This window comes from Castor canadensis, chromosome 1 (assembly GCF_047511655.1).
Source record: "Castor canadensis chromosome 1, mCasCan1.hap1v2, whole genome shotgun sequence".
In the NCBI taxonomy this organism is placed as follows: domain Eukaryota; kingdom Metazoa; phylum Chordata; class Mammalia; order Rodentia; family Castoridae; genus Castor; species Castor canadensis.
In genome coordinates, this window is record NC_133386.1 from 53391787 (window position 1) to 53414403 (window position 22617).

The 22617-nt window shown below is 39.9% G+C and overlaps 1 protein-coding gene across 1 annotated transcript in view; it reads right to left on the bottom strand.

Annotated features, from left to right (window-relative positions):
• The window catches only part of LOC109694757 (uncharacterized), a 191067-nt gene that overhangs the window by 110290 nt on the left and 58160 nt on the right, over positions 1–22617 (bottom strand). The window contains exons 15-21 of the mRNA XM_074066695.1: positions 16631–16823; positions 14715–14842; positions 9450–9650; positions 8247–8368; positions 5613–5841; positions 2439–2641; positions 709–864 (exon numbers count right to left, since the gene is read on the bottom strand). Coding sequence (XP_073922796.1) covers positions 709–864; positions 2439–2641; positions 5613–5841; positions 8247–8368; positions 9450–9650; positions 14715–14842; positions 16631–16823 — 1232 coding nt within the window. The remainder of the gene's footprint in view (positions 1–708; positions 865–2438; positions 2642–5612; positions 5842–8246; positions 8369–9449; positions 9651–14714; positions 14843–16630; positions 16824–22617) is intronic.

Consider the following 22617-nt stretch of genomic DNA (forward strand, 5'->3'; position numbering starts at 1 on the left):
AAAATCTCTAAGGATAGAGCTGGGACCCTAGGGGAAAAGGACAACTAGCAGGGACAGAAAGAAAAGGGAGATAGGAGAAATTCTCCACACATTGAAGGTTGACTGTGAGGAAAAGAAAGATTTCTTCCTCCAGCTGAGTAGCCTGTAGACTTACTGTAGCTAAGACTATTTTCTTTCAGGCTATGGGCTGACCTTGTGGAGTTGACTTCCAATGAAGGAGTCACCAAAAGAGACAGAGATGTTGTCTACATGTTAGATTTGTGCACTGAGTTATGGTGTTACAATTTGAAAGAAACAGTGCTTATTAAACTTAAAAATGACTTCTTCCTGGTCTCCAGGAAAGTAAGAGAAAAGACCTGGATTTTTGATGCCTGGCTCTTGCCCCATCAGACCAACCCTCACGCCTGTTTCTACCTGGAAACAACATTTTCTACCTGGGAGGCTGCAGAGCCTGAGGTTTCATGTGAGTTGTCTGAGCTGGTGCTTTCATTTTTGTGTTCTTAAATCCAATTATCCCCCTTGATTAAGATCTTATTTTCTGTCTTCTTATAAAAAAAAGAGAAAGAAAAGGAAAAAAACCTGCATCACAGCAGATAGACTACAAGGGAAGGAAATTAAGAATGCAGTTGTGTGCATTAGTGACGGAAATTATTTTCACTGGTTTATTCTAATGTTACAGTATTTTCACTTGGCCCTCTCAAGACTCACCTGTCTACCCGTCCATTGTCCTCCAGCAGAGAAGTTATAAAGACAGGAGGTGATTGATCCACCTTGTCCTTGTGTGTTGCAAATTCAAAATGAACAGGCCTCAGATACAAATGGAATTCTTCAAAACCCATCTCCAATGCCAATTCCTTATACAGCCTAAAAGAAAATGAAAAAAAGAAAAAGAGCCAAGGACATTTGTTAGTGTTTTCTCCTGAAAGGGAATTAAGTAATAAGAAAGCCCAAATGCCTGAATAAGTACAAAAGCAGTCAAACAATGGTAAGACCAATACTGTGTGAAGTGAACAAGTCACAAAGGTCTTATGTCTGCTCTCCTGGACAGTTATGAATGAGAAGCCAGTGACAGTAGAAGGAAATGTGCTTCAGCACTTCCTCAACTCATTTCCTACAGGTTGGTTTCTGTCCTCAGAGCCCTGATGAGGTCATCAGTGTTGCCCTCTATGCAATCTTCCCTGACTTCTCTCCACAGTAGGCCCCTTTGCCCCTTCCCAAAGAACATCTACTCTCCTGGATCCAAAGTCTTCATACTCTGGCCTCATGACCACTCTCTTTCAGTCTTCCCTGGCTTCTCCTCCTCCTTACTTCAAATGCTGATGTTTCCCAAGGTTCCAAATTTGGTCCTCTCTACCAACTACATGCCCTCATTAAGGAGTTCATCTACCCCTCTCCTGTAAGAATCTGTGACCCTTGACTGGCCTTTGCACTCTACTCTGGCATTTCCATAGCTGGCAATGTGGTTTCACCCAGATGTCCCTCAGACAGCTCAGTCATACTTGTCTACATGCTTTCCCCCGACCTTCGCACCCCTATACTAACCCAGTTCACCCCCTGAGAAACTGAAGCATTGAGACTGGCAGCTGTATTAGTTTTCTAGGTCTACTGTAACAAAGTACCAGAGAAACACACAAAGTGCTCAGTGGCTTCAACCACAGGAATTGACTGTCACAATTCTGAAGGGTGGAACCCTGACATCCACGTGTCCGCAGGGTTGGCTCCTTCTGAGGGCTGTGAGGGAGACTCTGTTTCAGGTCCTCCTTGGCTTGTACATGGCCATTTTCTCCCTGTGTCTTTTATGGACTTCCCTCTGTACAAGTCTAGCTCAAATTGCCTCTTACAAGGACACCAGTCATATTGGATCAGGGCCCACCTGAGTAACAGCAGCTTATCCTATCTCCTGAAAAGACCCTGGCTTCAAATAAGGTCACATTCTGAAGTACTCGAGATTCATTCTTGAATATATGAATTCTGGAGGGACTCCATTCAATAGGTAATGGTGCCTCTTCCATGAAACTTTCCTTGATCTGCTTAGAAAGAATGAAACACTCCCTTCTCTGTGTTCCTGTAGAATTTTGTTCAGATGAGTAAAGTACCATTACTACTCTGTATTGTTGGTAATTTTTAACATCGTGAGCTCCCTGAAAGCAAGGATTATAAATTATAGAGGCAGTGTCTGAGAGGTGATAATACCTTGAGTAACAGTTCAAATTCTGCTTCTACTTTTTTTTTTTTGGTCAATACTGAGGGTTAAACTCAGGACCTTCTGTTCACTAGGCAAGCACTCTGCCACTTGAGCCACACCTCCAGAAAATTCACTCTGGCTGCTCTGGGGTCAGACAGGGGCAAGGCCTGAAGGCAGCAAGACATGGAGTGTTACTTAGTCCCGGTATCTAGCCATGAAGTGTTCCGGCTGGCCTCTTGGTGCCCCTACTGACCGAGCCAAGCGTGCACTCTCCACACTCATTTCTATCAGTCGGTGGCGAAGGGTCAGGAGTTCCAGAAGTTTGGAAAACGTCTCCAGCAGCAGCACCTGAGAAACTTGGCCTTGTTTCTGTTCTTTGTCTGCTGCAGACTTGAGTGCAAGCAAGCCTATCTCCTCCACGAGAAAGGGATCACCCATCACTTTAGCTGAAAATAGCTGAAAGAAAACAAAGTAATTTTGAAACACAAAAGAATAAACTTCATGTATTGAAAATAAATAATATCAGGTTGGAGGTGTGACTCAAGTGGTAGAGTGCCTGCCTAGCAAGTGCAAGGCCCTGAATTCAAACCTCAGTACTGCCACCAAAAATAAATAGCAGTAATACTGTCAATGGTACAGACTCTAGATGCAGATTTCCTAGGTACCTACTGAACACTGACAGACAATGACTAGAGCAGGGTTGCTGAGAGGTGAGTTAACATACAAATAATTGCTACCATCATTATGATAAGTGTTATCATTATCATAAATGTTTTAAGCTTAAAGAACAGGAATGACAAAAATTATCTAAATAGAAATAGAAGTCATCGATTTTATTTTGTGGCCAGCAGTAATAATTTTTACAAGCCCCTCTAATTGCAGTTTCAAAATGTCTAAGTATTTCTAATTTCCATGAAGTAGCATCATGGGTACCATTATTCCCCTTCAGCAACCAGGGCTCTGAAACAACCTTTAAATTTTCCAAAGTCACACAGCAGTATCTTAGCTTCACAATTGCAAGGTCAGAAGTTTTCCAAGACATTACCTGCTTCACAGCATCCCTTCACTCCCAGCCCACTCTGCATGATCCCATGTGTCCCTTCATGCCCTCCTGTCTTGGTGGGTGCCTCTGCTCTGACATTTTTGCTGTCCTCTTTTATGCCACTGCCAGCAAAGACCCAGCTTGGGGACCCTTCTGTCTTTCATGGTGTGGTTCCCCCAAAGTGCACAGCTTCCTCATCTGTCTACTTGTTCACCAAAGGACTTGCCTACTCAAGGATGCGACTTCTAGTCTCCACAGTCCTCTAACATGGTAACAAAGAGATTTTAAATTCCTGCATGTCTTCTGAGGGTACCACCTCTCCCATTTGCTAACCTAACACAAAATAATGATCTGAATATCTACCATTTCTACAACCAAATATGAACACATTTCAAAAATAATACTTAAAACTGTAGCATCAATAGAAGATTAAACAAGTATTCCAGATGTTCAATATCATTTATAAGAGAATTTCAGATACAGTTTTAAAATATGGCACCATAAAACAATGGGAAAAGAATTTTCAATAAATGGAAGCCAACCAAATGTCTGGTAATTTGGGGGAAATTCAATTTTGATTCACACTTCACATATCACACACACACACACACACACACACACACACACACACACACTTGTGAAATGGAAAAGGAGTTAAATATTTTAAAATTTAAGTTGTCCTTAAAATTAGTATAAAATAAGATAAATATGAAACATCTGGAAGAAGATCTTCTTGCTGTATTTAGGAGGATAGAAGAAACCGCAAAGGAAATGGTCAACAGATTTGACTATATGAAAATAAGAATTTTCTGCTTTAAAATAGACAAATGCAGCAAATATGATAGACAAGAGACTAAAATTTTAATTTAAGAAAAGTTCGTGTAAATGGATAGGAATGAAAGTAGAATTCCAACAGATAAGTTAGTAAAGGGAGAGAGCAGAAAATTCACAAAAATTCAGCTAGTAACAAAACGTTTGCAAAAAAATAATTATGATAAATAGCAAGGAAATGAAGATCAAGAGCATAGTGGCATCTTTCATGTGCATAGTATATTAGTTCACACATTAAATGCTTTCACCTAATACTGTACTGCACGTTCTAGCAGAATTAGTTCTCTAGTGGGGGCATCATAAGTTGGCACAGCTCTTTTGGAAAATGATATGCCAACATGTATCCAAGATTTAAATTTCATTTCAGCAATTCTGCTTCCAAAAATCTAGCAAAACCAATACACTCAAAATGTGAAACTATCTGTAAGCATGCAGATGTACCTTTCTGCATTTTTAATAATAATGAAAAACTGGACACCCTTGAAGACCCATCAGTAGAGAAATGGTTAGAGAAGTTGCGATTCGCCACGTAGGAAATCATGTGTTTGCAGGTAAGTACACAGACTAGCTAGACTAGGCTGTACAATGAAAAAGTATGTAGGATAATATAATACAAGCTGAGAAAAACAGAAGAAAACAATGTATGAAGGAGATGTTTATAACTATGCATATGACGAATACTTAAATTCAGAAAAATAATGAGAATAAGTGCAATTGAGTGGTTTTATTTAGGCTAAATTTTGTTCTTTCCTCTTTACTAAAGTTCTTTGTACTTTTATATTATGTTGATCAATTTAAAATTGAATCAAATTTTAGTTTGGACAGGAGGAGGAGATAGGAGTCCAAGGCAGACCCAAGCAGCAGATATTTTTGGAAGCTGGGGCCCTTGAAAGTTCCTTTGTCACACAGCAAGTGTCCCACTGAGAAAGGTCAAAGTGGAAGGCCAGGCTCAACCTTAACAGAAGCCTAGATAGCCTCAGCCACAATTATGGGCTCCATATAAATCACTAGGCCATGGTTTGGACCATAGGGCATTTGAGGAAGGGGTTAGAGATCACTGAGTTTATTGACTTCGCCCCAGCTACACAAACATAGTTTTACAAAAAATGAAAGGGCCTCAAAGAGGCTAAGATCCTTGCTCAGAGTCACATAGGAAGTTCATAATGGCAGGGCTGAACTTGACTCCAGGTTCTTGAGTCTTAACTCAAGGCTCTCTCTCCTTCACCAGAGTTTAACTCAGGACAAAAAAAAAAACAAATTGTAGGAAGAATCTTAAAGGGAAGAAAATACATAAATTTTAACCAATGTTCATTGTTAAACTATATAAAATAAATCAGAAAATATTTTTCACATAGCTATGTGATTCCCCTTTTAATTACTGCAGCATCCTAATAAACTAGAAACTTGACTGGAAAAAAAAAAAAAAAGACTGCTCCCTCTCTGGCCAAATAGAGGGGAATAAATCCAAACAGAAAAGCACAGCTAAGTAGTAACATCTGGAGGGAAAGGTTCTCTTTGCCAAGGACCCAACTGCCCCCTGCAGAAAGAACTTACATCTTTCTGGAGTTGTGTGCTGTACCAGACCTCAGGCTTGGTTGGGTTGAGCCACAGGTCCAGGGCCAGCTGCAAGATGTGTTGCTCCATTAAGGCGAAGCCACTGGGTGACGTGAGCCTGCAGGCGTGGCAGGCCTCACGGAGCAGGTGCTCAAGGGCTCTGGGAATAAGCCCAGCCAGGCCGAGGGAAGGGTGGAACTCCAGCAGGTAAATGTTTTTCAAAGCTGGGCTTGAGAGGGAGGGAAAACAAATAATGATCTTTTATAATAGGAGCTTAATATGTTTCTGAAGATACTTGAGTTTTGTATTTTTAAAGACCAATAGTACAGCTTCTATAAGTCCTGAGCATTATAAAGAACTAGGAGCTCAGAGAGACAGACAATCAGAGGCAATCCATGGAACCAACTGGATTATACAACATGGTCTTTGCTTTAATGAAAGCCCCAAAACTAAAGAAACTGACGTATCCAGTAAGAGTGTGTATGGCAACTATCAACATTTCAGTGATTGGTATCTGGTCAAATATCTGAAAACAAGATCGCTTAAAACAAAAGTAGCTAAATAAAAAACAAATTACTTTCATGGTTATCAGTGTCTATTTTTCACCTAAAGTTTTATCCTCTCCCTTCCCCCACCAAATGTTAATGGAAAAAGACATTTTTTAGATTCTACACACAAGTGCTGGAATCATTCATACTTGCTGGATGGGTGTTGCATTTTAGAAATGGATTAGACCAGAAACAATAAAATGCTTCCCTATGGCTCATTCCTTTGGAAATAAAGGATATGGAATAAGTCGAGGTTCTTTTTCTACACATATAGAACATTTCCATTTAAATCTATGCAAACAGGCTTTGCTTAGTCCTGAATCTTTGTGGGGTTTTTTTCTTTTATTGTTGTGCTGGGGGTACATTGTAGCATTTACAAAAGTTCCTACAATATATCAAATATAGAATAGCTGAATTTGCCCCCTTCATCATTCTCCTTTTTCCTCCTTCCCCCATTCCTGGAATAGTTTCAACAAGTCTCATTTTTCCATTTACATACATGTGTGCCCAGTATTTGCTCCATATTCATCTTCCTACACTTTTCCCTATAACCTCCCCCTAACCACTGGTATCAACCCCCCATGGACAGGACTTGTTCCTCTTCTCTGATTTTGTAAAAAAGACAAAATGACATTTTTGTTTGTTTAAGATAGCTATACAGGGAGTTTCCTTACAACATTTCCATGTATATATGTATTATAGCCTGAATTGGTTCATCTCCTCTATTTTTCTACTTTCTACCTTAATCCCCTTCTTGCGTTGATTTCAGCAGGCTTAAAAATTCTATATTCATTCTTGTATAGAGAGTACATTAACTACATTCACCTTCTTAACTTCCTTCTTTTACTCACTCTCTTTCGTATGTGACTTGCCCTTAGTGTGACCTGTTTTTTATAACATTGCTGTATTTGTATTAGGTCTATATTCCATATATGAGAAAAAACATGTGGCTTCTGACCTTCTGAACCTGGCTAATTTCACTTAATATGATGTCCTCTTAGTTCTGGATCTTAAAAAAACCAAAACAAAACCCAAAGTCTGCCAAGGAATCTCATCAAGCAAATGACATTGACTTTTGAGACGATCCTAATGGGTTTTACTATCCTTATAGCTTTAGCCTGTTCTGCCAAAAACCATTTCCTGAACAGCAGGTCTTTGCCATAGCAAGATGCACACACAGCTGGTGTCTCAAGTACATTACAGTGAAGAAATCAGTCCTGAGAAAGGTCTCTGGCCAAAAGGCAGTGCTTTGTTTTTGGAACTTCCTGGGCTCTTTTGTAAGAAATGAGGTTAGAATCACTGCTATTAACTCCCAGGGCACACTGCCTGCTCCCAAGATGATACCATAATCTATCATGGCAATTTCTGTCTTTATGCTGGACTGCAGACCTCCTGAGAACATAGGGCCATGCCTGTGTTCACATCTGGGGCCCCAGCTCCTAGCACACCACCTGCCACATGTATTCATTGCAGACTGAGAAGAACTAAACAATTTCTCCACCCATTTGAAGACAACAGAGAGATCATGATCTAGGGCTATTCAGATCAACCTGGGGCTTGCCACCTACTTCCTGGTCCCTTTATCCTCAAAGACTGGAGGGAATGGGGAGGGAAGTGGTCATGTGGAAGGGGTGACAAAATGTGTGCCCTGTCTAAGTGGTCTCAGGAAATTGAACTCTGTTCTTTAAAGGGGTGAAGTCACAAGACAAATCTTTAGAAACCTCTTTAGCAACACTTCTTAAAAGAATGAAATTCCTTTCTGAAGGAATTTTTAAGCACATCTATGTTTCAGATATTATGTACATTTCAAGAACAGCTATTTTCCCACACAGGACCTTTCAAGGGAGTGACAATTCTGCACTAAGTGACATGTTTAAATTCTAGCCACCTATTCTTTATTACTTACAAAGCAAACAAAAATTCAATATTTGAGGGAATCTCTCTTTTGTGGCTGTTTCAGATACATCTGTCATCACTCCAAATCCCTGAGAAGTGCTTTATGAAGTAGTATTTAGATTTTTAACACTATACCCTTAATTAATCTAGAAGATTATGTGTAAAATGCCTAGAGACAACATCAACTTACCAGCTATTGCTGATGGAAATAAGCTGCTTGCAAATTATGTTAAGGGGAAGTCCAAATGTACTCCGACCATCTGGATGATCCTCTCGCCAGAGCCTTGGTACATATTCCCGCTGACACTCCATCTAAAAATGTAGCATAGGGGTTACAATGAGAAGAGTTAAACTTTCCCATGGATGTGAGCTATGAACCTTGACAGGAGAAGGATATCATCCCTTCACAGTCTCTTTATAATCACCCAGACATTGTTTTGAAGACTTGTTTGCAGTGAGACATGCTGGTCTCAGCCTGAGCCAAGGGTCAGCCAAGGAAAGCAAATGCAACCAATTTTAAGAGTAAAAGAAAATTTGCTGTCAAGTAATTAAGTCCAACCAGGCTGCAATGTCCTTCATCTCCTGCTTGCTTCGTGTCTAACTTTTCCCTAAAGGACATACAATGTCTTCTCTTTCTCTTTCTCTTCCTTCCTTCCCTTTCTCTTTCTTTCTTTCCTTCCATCCTTTCTTCTTTCCTTCATTCCTTCCTTCCTCCTTCCTTCCCTCCCTCCCTCCTTCCTTTTCTTCCTTCCTTCTTTTAACCTATTTTCAAAATAGATTCTCACGTTTTTTTACCTGGGCCAGCCTTGGTCCACAATCTTCCTACTTATGCCTCCCACTTAGCTGGGATGATAGGTGCACACCATTACAACCTGGCTTGTGGGGTCTTGCCAACTTTTTGCCCAGGCTAACCTCTAATAGCTATCCTCCCAATCTCTGCCTCCCAAGTAGATGGGATTATAGGTGTGAGCCACCATACCAGGCCAATAATCATTTCTTTTGGTGTCCTTTTAAAAACAATCACTTTTTTTGGTGTAGAATCCTTATTTTCATTTGGTCCATCACTCCTGGATGGTTAAAAAGCTGCCTAGTGGCTGAAGGAGAGGCTCAGGCCGAAGTCCTGATGCCAGGTGATGGAGGAGCACCTCAAAGTCTTCTGGGCTCTAGGGCCTCCTAGTTGCGCTTGACAGTGAATGGTTGGAGGAGATTCTCAGCCAACCTGGCCTGAGGCTGGCCAACCTGGAGAAATCACCCATCTTCTTGATGAGCTTTGCCTTTTCATTTAGAAAGTGGTCTCCAGTAAATCACAGAGATGAAAGGAGAACATTATTTTCACTTTTGACTCATGTGTTCCATCTTCTTCTTCACATGCAATATTAAAAACCCTACTCACCTGATGGTTGAGGATGCCCCCCACTAGCTGCAGGTGAAGCCTCAGGCACGTGCATTCATCTTGGTAGGCCTTAACAAAATAAGAGTAGCTGAGATCAAACTTGGGGCGACGATGCATGATGTCAGTCATCACTTGTGCCAAGGCAAACCTTTCCTCAGGGTCCAGTGTGTGCTGGTAGGCTTCAAAGTAACTATCAAGAAGCTGAAAATGAGGTTATAGTCAGGAAACAGCAGAGGCAGCCCTGGGGCCCAGCAAGGAGAGGGGAGGTCCCACCACAGCTTTGGCAAGCCCAGAGCCTCTGCAGGAAAGACACAACTTTGAACCTCTGGATAGCTGGTGGCCCTGGGGTGAGCATGTAGAACACCAATACAAGTTGGCAGTTAGTAAACGCACAAAGTCATAGAGGGTGAGGGTTTGGAGCCAGAAGAACTGGACTTGAGTTTGACCTGCTTCTGTTGTCTTCTTCTAATCTCCACAAATAAAAGGAGGCTGTATAATTAATAAGGTAATTCTGTAATAACTGTGAGCTCCAATGAGACTATGCATTCAAAGGTACTACACTAATCCTAGTCTAGTCACTTTACATTTTAAAATAGCATATAAACCCCTGGGCCTTGCTGCTTCTTTGGGTGTTCTTTTGAGTGAAGGCCTCTGTAGCATACATAGTCAACACTTTTTCTTTTTTAAGTTTAACTTTTGGGGCCTAAGATTTTAATCTAACAGGACAGAGAAGAAAGTCTCCCTCTTCTACACAAGAGAATTAAACACTTGAGAATGAACAGCACACTGGGAATCAAATACTGCTCTATTAAGAGATGCTCAGTTGTCTGAAGGCCCCAAAGTTCAGGGAGGGAGAGGCTGGGGCACTTTATTTAGCACCTGATTTCAGAGGCTTCCTTTTGGGAAACATTGACCCAACAAGCCTTGAATCAACCTTAATAGTGAAGAGAAAACACAAAAGGAAGCTAAAAGCTTGTGCCACAGAAGATGATCCACAGGTTAGAAATTCACATATCACAAGTGTAGAGAAAGCAGTGAAGGAAGATGGTGATCGCCTTAACTTTAAGTTATCTCCAGGGAAAATGAAGTAATGAGGGTGATCTAAATTACTCTGTTCCATCCACCAAGCTCTACTTTAGAATTATATTCAATTATTAAATAGCAGAAAATAAAACAGAAACAAAGGAAGAATGACTAGATGGGGTAAGAAGGGTGTCACTCAGTAGCCTTAGGGGGAGATTAGGAAAGAAACAATTACTTCCCAATTTATTCTGGACTAAGTTGAACCCTCTTGGCGGGGCCAGGATAATACCAGGAGCTGGTTTATGGTATTTATACTTCCTTGACCTGGTTTTGAACAAAGAGCCCAATTGTTTGGTTACTAGAGGAAGTTCATGGGGAATTGGGGGAGGGGGTAAGAGTTCTTGCTGGTGATCCCAATCCTTTGATGTCAGGTTGCAAAGGTTCATGCTAAATTGCACACTCACTATTGTTATTGATAGGATTGTCAGATTTAGCAAATAAAAACATAGGACAAGCCAGCGTGGTGGCACATGCCCTTAATGTCAGCTACTCTGGAGGCAGAGACAGAAGGATCATGAGTTTGAGGCCAGCCCATGCAAAGTTAGTGAGACCCTGTCTCAAAACCAAAATATAACACAAAAGAGTTGGGGTCATGGCTCAAGTGATAGAAAGCCCTTGCCTAGCAAGTGTAAGGCCCTGCGTTCAATCTCCAGTACTGTAAGAGAAACAAAACAAAACAAACAAAAAAATCCAATCAAATTTGAATTTAAGAAAAATAACAAATATTTTTTAGTATGTTTTAATTATTGTAATGTTTCATTGTCTGTTAAGAAGGAAAGTGTAGCTCTCTTTTTAAATTGATAAGACTTCGGCAAGTTTTGAGCTCAACTTTGAAAAGCTATCAGGTGGGTCTTTGCAAAATTTTATTATGAATTCTTTCCCAACGGGGTGGAATGTGATCTTTCTGCCTCATGGGTTCTATTTATTATCTGTTTGCTAACTGGCACATTTCCATTTAAACTCTGGGTTGATATTTGTCTAAGAAGTCTTCCTAGCCTGTCAAATGTCACCTGTGTGTGTCAAGGGCCAACTCTCAGGCAAAATAATATGCTGTACACCCTGATAGCAGGCAGAAAACCAGTGGTGAAAATAAGAAAATGGACAAAATAAATCTCAAACCTCACTGTGTTTATACGATACTTCATTATTTCTAGGATTTGAAAAAGTTTTAAAATAATGTTTTAGGTCAAATGAAAGTTCAAAACAGAAAATCAATGCTAGATACAAATTGTCACAATTTTTTTTTCCAAAGGAACAATACATGAGGATCTTTTTTGAGTGCTGCATGCACTAATTCAAATTGTCCTGGAAATGTGTCCTTTGGAGCTGGGGAGAGAATTAGCAGATGGTACACGTCACCTAGGAACCGGTGCAGCAAATAACTGGCTGCTCTGAGCTCTTTAATCCACTTAAATTAGCATCAGTTCCAATTTTATGAGTGTTCATATATAACATGATTATTTTTAGAATTTAAAAGAGCCCAATATGTTCAGGCAGTTCTTAAGTAGTGATACCAATATATCTAAAAATCAAAAACAGCTGAGAAAACTTGGCAGTAGAATCAGTACTGGGGGAAATCAATTGTACTTTCAATAGAAATGTGGCTTAGCCATTAAAAAATAGGCTCTTTGGACAGAATTTCTGACTTGAAAGGCCATATTTTACAGTTTTGGCACAAAATGTTCACTTTCTATAGAGAACTTATTCTCAGGGTAGAAAGGAGGAGATATTTTCAACAATTGTTTTAAATTAAAATGGTTTCATTTACCCCAGAAGGAGCTAGTGAACAGCCCTATAGCTTAGCACAAAATGGACCATAGGCTCAAGTGTAAAAAAAATTGCTTTTCTACCCTCTCTGACTCTTCATTGCCATTGAGTCCTGCCTGGGGCCTCCACAGGCCTAGAGGAGTTGAAAGGGAAGTTGGGGAAAGAGTACAGGAAAGAGGGGCTGCTTAAAGTTCATGCCTGAACCAATCAACTTTTGAGTTTAGGCATTCTGTCCTGTTTACATTTAATACAGCCTTTCCAGTTACTTGCACTATGAATGTAAATCTCTCATTTACTTAGTTGATCAAAGTACGGTTGTAATTGGCAGGTCAAAGTTCCAGACAAACCTTTGAAAAAAGGAATATATTTTTTTTAGAGCTCAAGCCTTGCGTCTTTTAACACTGCCAGTGGTTTAAAAAAAAAAATAACAAAAAAATCAAGTGATTTCTCCATGAGTAACAGACTAGAGCATAGATGAAAAAAATTCTACTAGAAAAATTCAAAGAAACCATCCCCTCTTCTCCATCTTCAGACCACATCATAGTGCACTACACTCTGGCTTCCACCCCCAAAATCCTTCTGAAAGAGTCTTTCGCAGCTGTCACTGGCCACCTGTGTGCTGATCCCACTGCTGGGTTTTGAGGGGTCATCTGACATTTCACTGTGCGTCACCAGCAACCACTTCCTAAGTATAACTTTTTTCTGTCGGCTCTTATAATACTATTTCTTCTGTCTTTTTTCCTGCAGTCTGTTTGATTAGTCCTCGCTCATGACCTGCCCCTAATACATAGAAGTCAAGGAGGCTTTCCCCAGTTGTTCTGATTCATTATCCTGGTTCGACATACAGTCATCACACCTCAGCTCCTGAACGTCATTCTGTACTTCCTCACAAAACATCTACATTAGCAAACCCCTGAAATGCCTGTGTCTTAGAGTCAATATAGCTTCCCCTTTCCTGTATTCTGCTTCAGTTAACAGCCTCCTCCATGACTCTTTGGAAGTCCTTTAAAATCTACTCTTGCTCTCTCACGGAGATCCAGGTCTAGTCTTCAAATCCCACCATTTCTACTTCAAAATGTGGTAGAGTCTGCTCCTCTTTGCTGTCCTCACTTCTACATTCTTTCCATAAAGCCTTCTTCTAACTCTTCATGTCACTGCTGAGATAGCTGCACTACTTTTCTCCGGGGACTTTCTATCCCAATCCATTCTCCATGCCCACACCAAGACTGCTGTTGAAAACAGAGCTATGGAGGCTCACCAATGCCTCTTTCTTGCTAATATGATAAGGCTCTTAACAGCATGATTCAAAGGCCTTTCACAGCCTGCACCTAAAACAGATTTAGGTTTACATCCTAGTCATAGCAGTCTACAAATGATTCTAATTGGTCATTCCCATGTGACACCTTCCTGACATTGTAAATGCTCTTTCCTTTGCTTAAGAATATTTTTTTCTAACAGATATCTTATCCATCTTTTAGTAGTAAGAGTAAATATCTGTTTCTCTGAGTAGACTTCCTTTTTCCACTCTGATAGCCTCCAAATGAGACAAATCTCTCCCTTCACTGGAGTGCCCATGTCTCCCTTGAATGTGTCTCAACTCTAACCTGTAAGCCACTAGTTATACTTTTTGCTTAGAGATTACATGAACTTTTATAGACTATAACTTATCATTTCTCAGTCATTTAAATAAGATCAGATATAAACTATAAATTTCTTAAAAATAAGGATCATGTTTTCTTACTTATCTACATGTCTCTAATGCCTGGAACAGTACCTGGCAGAGTAAATACTTAATGTTTCTTGAAATAAACTAACAATGGTGATGATTAGCAGGGCTAAAAATTCACACTAAGGACACAAATGAAGTGCAACTTCAGTATCTCATTTATTATCGAGATGTGAATTATTAATGATATGGTTGGTGGTTTAGTAACTTGTTTTCATTGTTATAAACTCATCCTCATAACTTAACTGCACTCAGCACCCCTTACCCACTACTTTCACCCACCCCACAGTGGCATATGCTTTTAAAGTCCTTGATGGATCAGTCAGTTTGTATTTAGCAAAGCCAGGCTTATCCCTATGACTGGATAATATGAGTGGCATTACCATCCATTCTCACTAAAAGCATGTATATGAAAGGTCTTAATCTTATAGCTCTCTTATCACATTTATGCCTGCAAGATAAACCAGTATCCTTCACATTTTTTGTGATGAAAACAACAGGAAAGACAATAAAATTTGTTACTCACATTCTTATAGTCAGCTGAGATTATTTAAATAAAAATGATTTCCTTTATTGAGAACTTCCCTAAAAATCTCATTGGTTTAACAGAAAACAAAACAAAACAAAAAAACCTACAGGATCAGGTAAGAATGGTTTTTAACAGATGTTTTGTCTTCTAGAAATAATACCTGGCATTTGTTTTGCAGAAGAGCTGTTTCCCAAGACCACATGTCATACAGCACAGCAAATCTGTCCACACTTGCATGGGCCCATCCCCAGGTCTGGCTACTCTTTGACTTGCTGCCCTCTTTGTGACCTGGGAGAGAAGAGGATGGAAATGATTAGAGACAGGTCTTTCCAAAGCTGTTTCTATGAGAATGCATCCCTCAGATTATTAGCCCCACCTCAGGAGTGGAAGACCCAACCAGTCACTGGGAGGCCTAAAAAGTCAACTAAAGAGCCACCTGCAAAAACTAGGCTCAAGTTCATATTTGTTGACTTCTCATTTTAAAGACTACTTTTGGAAATAAATCCAAAATTTAATCGACATGAAATCTATGCTAAAATTTCCTCAAACATAACTTTAAAGGCAAAACACACGTTTCTTGTTTTTCAAAACCAGGTCCCTGATAATTTAACAACAAACTCAGGTTAGCATGCTATTTCCATTAATGTTAGCTAAGTCAAAAACTTTCAAAGAAGTTTCCAAGATGTTCATTAAGTAGGTTAATTACTAACTTAAATCAATAAAGTAAATCATTGTTATTATTAGTTGAAATAGTTTTCCACTGTGTTAATGTTAATTTTCACTATCAGCATTATTATTGCTTTAATTTTGGGGTTTTTTTTTTCTTCTTGTTTATTGTCCTTTTTTATTGCTTTAAATTTTTAAGTGACCTATTTCAGAAGAAAATATTAGAAGGCAAGAAATTTTCAGGTGCTGAGTGGGAGTTGAATAATTATCAAGTATGTGATGAGTATTTAGTGAGAGAAAGGCTTTGATCAGGAACTCTGACAACAGTTGGGAAATCATTTCACAATGATGACTAGATACTAGCTCCATTGTAATGCCCATGTGGTTAAATGTGTGTCAATCAAATTAAACTCTTAGCAGCTAGAAATAGTTGCAAGGGAATCATAAAGTTAATATGGCCAAAAATGACGCATTGCATGTAGGTCAGCCAATAAAGATAAAGGCTAAGAGCTGAAATTAAATATCCTGGATTATTGGATGCCATCACTACATGATTCAGATACTAATGGTTGTGGCAATGACAGGACATAGAGTCCAATCCTCCATTAAATTAATTCTGTCTGGGATCTGAAAAGTTAGTTGTCAAGCATTCTTCAAGCAGCATTTTATAACAATATGAACATGAATTATGCTTAATTACAGTCTATACATGTTACAAAATAACACAAACACTTGCTCAATTTCCCTTACATGTTCAATATGACTAGAAATTCTAAGCTCTTTCCAAAAGTAATACTAATACTATCATATTATTTCAAAACAAATATTCTTACCTCATCTATTTCTAAAATTGGAAATTTAGATGATAGTACCAAAAAGGAGCACAAACACATATTATGGGTTACTTGATTGCCCTGAGTAATGACTCCTCCCTCTGGGGCTTGTCTGGCATTTTCTTAGCCAGATCCTCCTACATCCTAGTGGTTTCCTGTTAGGAACCCAGGGATGGATGTCTCTGCTTCTAAATGCTGGTTCTTCCAGGTCCATTGCTTAGAAAAGAAGTCATTCATTTCACTTGCTTGCTTTGCTTCTGTCAGGGCCCAGCACCACATCCCTTGCTCCCGGGGGGTGATGCAGAAATGTCTCTGAGCAACAAGTAGAATCTAAACAACAGCAAGAATTACAACCGAGCCCTTAAATAGTCACAGTCTCCATCAGAAGGAGGACTGAGCTGGTAACAAACCATATCCTTTCCAAAGTGGGTGTGTGTTGGGGGCAAGGGGTTGCATGTGCTAATTGCATTTTTAGATACCATTGGATATATGTTTATATGTTGGGGTAGATGGCACTGAATAGGGCTTTTATGTGCCTTTGTTCATTTGCCTGGTTTTTAAAACCCTGACTTCTTACTTTTTTCTTTCTCGATGTAGTAACTGGCCACGAGCAGCAGTTCTGCCTCTAGGTCCTCCAGATCCCTCAAGGCTGCGTCATACATGACATACACCCCATGCTGGTCTTGGGTGTGGACACAGCCAGCTCCTGTGCTGTAGCAGTCATCCTGGTTTTCTGCTTCCAAGAACTCCATGAATTGGATGCTGGGGACCTGGGGAAAGAAAGCCAAGCCCAGAAATTACTGGAAAAGGGAGAGCTACATTTTTCCAAGCTGAAATGGCCCAAGTAGAAGGCTTCTATTCCCACACAGTAGGCTCCCACATAGCACGCAGTTGCAAATATTCTGAATGTATAAAAAGATGTATGTAGAAAACAATAGATGGTAAAAGAATGTTGGTGGGGAGAGGTAGTTCCTGAGGCAGAGCAATAGTTGATTAGTTTGGTTTTCTAATTAATTAAGGAGCAACTGGAAAAGGGCAATTGGAAAATCTGGTGTTAACAGTGGCTTCTGGAGTCAGAGTGACTGGTTCAGGTCCTGACTCTGCCAGGTTCTTACCCTGGGCTGGTCACTCAGCTACTCATAGCCTGTTTCCTCCTCATCTGTAACATGGGACAGTAGGAATATCATATATATAATAGTTGTGAAGGGTGTGTGGCACCACACTGGTGAGGCACTTGGGAATCCATAAACGTTAGCTATTTAAAACATTTTTGTTTTAATTCTGTAAGTTCTTCTAACTGCATTAACATGGTCTCATATCTTAGCAATGTACTGGGTTAGACAAAACCCATGTCTACTTGGAACATGTGAATGAGAACTTATTTGGAAACATGGTCTTTGCAGATGCAATCAAATCAAGATGAAGTCCTACTGATTAGGATGTACCCTAATCTAATGACTGGTATCCTTATAAAAAGAGGGAAATTTGTAGGCAGACACTTAGGGAAGAAGGCCCTGTAAAGACAGAGGTAGAGATCAGCACAATGCATCTAAGTTAAGAAGTGCCAAGGATTGGCGAGGATTGCCAGAAACTGCCAGAAGCTAGAAAAGATGAGGAAAGATCTTGTCTGGAGCCTTCAGAGGAAGCACAGCCCTGCCAACACCTTGATTTTGGACTTGTGGCCTCCAGAACCATGGGAGAGTAAATTTCTATTGCAGTGAGTCACTCCATTTGTGGTACTTTGTTATGGCACCTGTATGACACTAATACAAGTAAGGAGTATTTCAACTGTGTTATTTTTCTTAGCTACCCAAGGGTCTGCTGCTTCCTGAAAGTCATTATTCTAATAATGATTTTCATAACTTCAAACTTCTCCACTCTCCTCCAGCCTCTGGACTTCTTCCCTCTTGTGCCCAGTGTCCTCTCCCTCCCAGCAGAAGCCTCTCCATTTCTCCTCTCCCGCACACAATCTCCCCTCTCCTTCCTCTCCTCTTTTCCTTCCTTCTCTTCGGCATTGCCTGCCCATGCTTGGAATCTCAGTCCTCCCTCCTCAGAGGCATCCCTTTTCCTTGACTATCTGACTCCTCTCAATAGAATTCTCCCAGTTGACATCGGTACATGTTCATGCTGTTCCCACTGTAAAACATCCTTATTGGGCTGGTTTAACGCTCAGTGGAAAAGTGCTAATCTACCAGGTGCAAGGCCTTGGGTTCGATCCCCAGCACCATCAAAAAGAAAATCCTCAAACCCTTTCCCAGTTTCTGCTCTTCTCCCCTCCCTGTCTAGTGTCTCAAGATGTTATCTATTCTCTGTCTCCATGTCCTCACCTCCTATTCCCCAACCCATTCCCATTTGGCCCCTCTCCTCATTAAGCCTCCTAAGCCACTCTCACTAAGATCAGCAGTAACCTTTGCTCTACATCCAGTGGACTTGCTTTAGCCTCTTGTTTGGTCTCTCAGTAGGACTTGACCCAGGTTAGCCTTCCATGTTTGTTGACTCCTTTCTTCTCTGGGCATCTGAAAGTCCACATCTGTCTTCTTCTTCTTTTTTTTTTTTTTTTTTTTTTTTGTGGTACTGAGGTTTAAACTCAGGGCCTCATGCTTACTAGGCAGATGCCCTCACCTCTTGAGCCATTCCACCAGCCCTTTTTTTATGATGGGTTTTTTCAAGATATGGTCTCATGAGCTATTTGCCTGGGGTTGGTTTTGAACCACAGTTCTTCTGATCTCTGCCTCCTGAGTATTGAGGATTACAGATATGAGCCACTGGCATCCAGCTCCAGATCGTCCTTGACTAACATTCCTGCCATGCCTTCTCTCGGTGTAGTTTTGTGTATCAAGTCATTACATGATGGTCACACTCAACCCAGCCCTGGGGCCTCATCCTTCCTCCAATATTCCTTCCCTAGGTGGCGTCATACCCTTTCCCAGCTGAGACAACCACCTTTAGACCATTTGCTCCCCATTCATAGCTGAAGTCTAGATCCTAAAGCTCCAGACTCACATATCCAATTACCTGCTTGGCATCAGGTTCTGAGTATCTCGATTTTTTTCATTCTCTTTTGAATTTTATTCTTATTAGCATATGTTAATTATACAAAGGGGTTTCATTGTGATATGTCATATATGCATATAATGTATTTTGATCAAATTTACCTTCTCTATTACTCTTTCTTATATTTCTTCCCCCCTTTAAAAGCAATTTAATGGGTTTTAGTGTTAATTCATATTCACCACCCCCCACCCTCTCCTTTTGCCCTCCCACTGGTTCCCCTCAAAACAATCACCATTTTATATTCACCTCATTTTTTAGGGTCCCTCAAATCTAACATGATAAAACAGTGCAATAGTACCCTACAACCCTAGGCCACTTCCAACTCATTTTAATAAATGGCACCATTACCCATCCACTTGCTCAGACATGAGTCATACCTCACGTCTATTTTAGACTCATCCTACGTGTCCAATCTATCACCAAGTTCTGTTGGTTTTACTTCCTGTCTGTCAAATTCATCCACTTTTTTTTTTCCATCTCTTCCACTCACCACCCAAGTCCAAGGTGATATCATCTTTCACAAGGACCAGTCTAGGAGCTGCTAAACTTGGTCTCTTAATTTGTCTATCCATGTCTCCTTTAACCTGGATTTTCCTTCTTCTACATTTTCTCACTGCTGGCAGAGGTCTTTCAGAAAGGCAGTTCTGGTTATATCATCCTCCTTTCACCTTTGTGATCCTGAAAGGCATCCCCTGCTCATGGATTAAAGCAAATCTCCGTAACAAGGCCTACATGGTCTGGCCTATGCTTATCTCTCCAGTCCAGTGCTTCTCAACTGACGGTGACCTTGCCTTCCAGAGGACATTTGGCCACGTCTGTACTACTCCACTTAGTGGATGGAGGCCAGGGATGCTTGTACAGATCATGTAATGCATAGAACAGCTCACAATAAAGAATTATCAGGCTCCAAATGCCAAGAGTGCCAAGGTTGAGAAACCATGACTAGCTCCATTTTTCCATTTATATCACTTGCTTGCTGTCCCAGTCACTCATATCTTTTATTTTATTTATTTGTTTTTTAACTTAGGGCCTCATGCTTGCTAGGCAGGTACTCCACTTGAGCTACTCCACCAGCTTCACTCATGTCTTCTTTGGGTTTCCTGAAGGTATCTTGCTCCCTCTCATCACAGGTTCTTTGCACACTGTGTCCCTGATCTTTGGAAAGGTCTGTCTTCTCCTCTTTGCTACTTAAGGTCTTTTCATCTTCCAGGCTCAGCTCAATCATCACTTCCTCTCCTCTAGCACCTTCCTGGACAGCCAAGTATCTCTCTAGCTCTCTTTTGAGACATTTACTGATGTTGTTTTGTATTTATTTGTGTGATTTTTGACCAGTTTGTCTCATCCACTGAACTACCTCATAAAGTACTATGAGGGTAAGGAACATGTCATTTTTGTTCATCATTCCCTTTGCTTAGCACAGAAACTAACATATAGTATGTGCTCAGAAAATAGCTGTTAAATAAAAGATGAATTTGTGATTTTTAAATATTTTTGCACATAGGTTTCTTTAACTCTATTATTTATGACAACTACCTGGATTTTTAACATATACTAATAAAAACAAATTCTGTGTGTTGCTCTCATAAATTCTGATTTCAAGTTGACTATCACCTAACATGTACTATACTATATGAAGGTCATAATGCCCAGGCAGAAAGTAGTTCTCAAAGGGTAAAAATAAAATCTTATTCTTATTCTGTAACCCAGGCTAGCTTCAAATTTATAATCCTTGTTCCTCAGTCTCCTTAGTGCTGGGATTACATGTGTATGTGCCACCATATCTAACTATTAAAACCTTTTTTTCTTTACATGTAAAGCAAACTGTATACAAACAAACGTGTGGCCTATCTCTGGTATTAACATTTCTTTGGAGGGGGGTGACTAGGAAAAAAAATGCCTAAAGAGGGTGTTTATGTAAGGATCCATAATGAAAAAAAGGTTAAGAAACATTGACCTAGTTTTTAAATTATATATATGTTAGTATGGTAAAATATACGTAATGTAAAATCTACCCTCTTAACCATTCAGTGTATAATTCAGTAGCATTAAGTTCATTTATATTGTTGTATAACCATCAATACCATCTCCAGAACTCTTTCATCTCTCAAAATGGAAAATCTATAGTCGCTGAACATTAACTCCCCAGTTTCCCTCCCTCCCCTAGTCCCTGGCAGCCAACATTCTACCTTCTGTCTCTATGAACCTGATTAAATAGAATTGTACACTATTTATCCTTTTGTGATTGGCTTATTTTACTTAGCATAATATTCTCAAGGTCTATTCGTGTTGTAACATATGTCAGAAATTCATTCCTGTTTAAAGCTGAGTTGTATTCCATAGTATGTACAGCCTACATTTTTACCCATTCATTCATTGATGGATACCCGAGTTGCTGCCACCTCTTAGCTATTGCAAATAATGTAGCTATGAACATAGGTGAACAATGATGTACTTGAATCCTTGTTTTCAGTTCTTTTGGATATCTACTTAGAAGTAGAATTGTTAGATCATGTGATAAAACTACTTTTAATTTTTTGAGGAAATTCCATACTGTTTACTATAGTAGTTGTGCCATTTTATATCTCAACAACAAAATAATTAGCACCTTAGCATTGGTGGAAAACAGGAAATGCTTGTCTGGGCATTTGTCTCTTGGTATGCAAAGTGAGCTCTCCTTAGAGGAAGAGAGGGACAATTTAATGTGCTATACTTTATCCACTTTGTTCTTGTACAGGGAATTTTATAATACTTTAAAGAAAGAGCTACTGAATTGAGTTCTGAAGCTGATGGAAGCAATATTGTTAAGATGCTAAATCTAATGTCATCATCTATTTAAATAGATGCCCCATTGTTCAAACCCTTTACATAGGGTTTCCTTCTCTTTTTGCTATAATTTGCTCATTCCCTCCTTTGTTCCATTTCTCTGAAATGTGTACTATGCCCTAAACAGATTTACTTGGAAGACCAAATGACCAATGTATGGTTAATCTTCACTGGTAGCTTGACTGGATTGAGAAATGCTTAGGAGATTAGTAAATAACACCTCTGGATGTGTCTGTAAGGGTGTTTCCAGAGATGATTAGATCAAGAGGGCGCTGATCTAATCAATGGTTTAATCCATTTGTGGATTGAAATTTTGAATAGACTATTGGGAGGTGGTGAAACTATAGAAAGTAAGGCCTGGTTGGAGGAAGTAGATCACTGGAGGCATGACTTTGGGGGCTATACCTTGCCTTGTCTCCTTATTTTTGCTCCACTCTGCCATGTGGTGCACAGCTCTCCTCCACCAACTGTTCCTGTCACATCCTACTCAAGCACATATAGCCAAACAACCATGGACTGAGCGCTCTGAAATTCTTCCCTCTAAATTGTTCTTTCAGGGATTTTGGTCACAGGTGTGCAAAGGTAACTTACACAACCAAATTGCTTCATGTAGGGTTATGACTCAGTTGCTATAACTTTCTTTATTTCCTTTTTGATTTTTTCCATGGTCATGTGGAAGATGGTTTG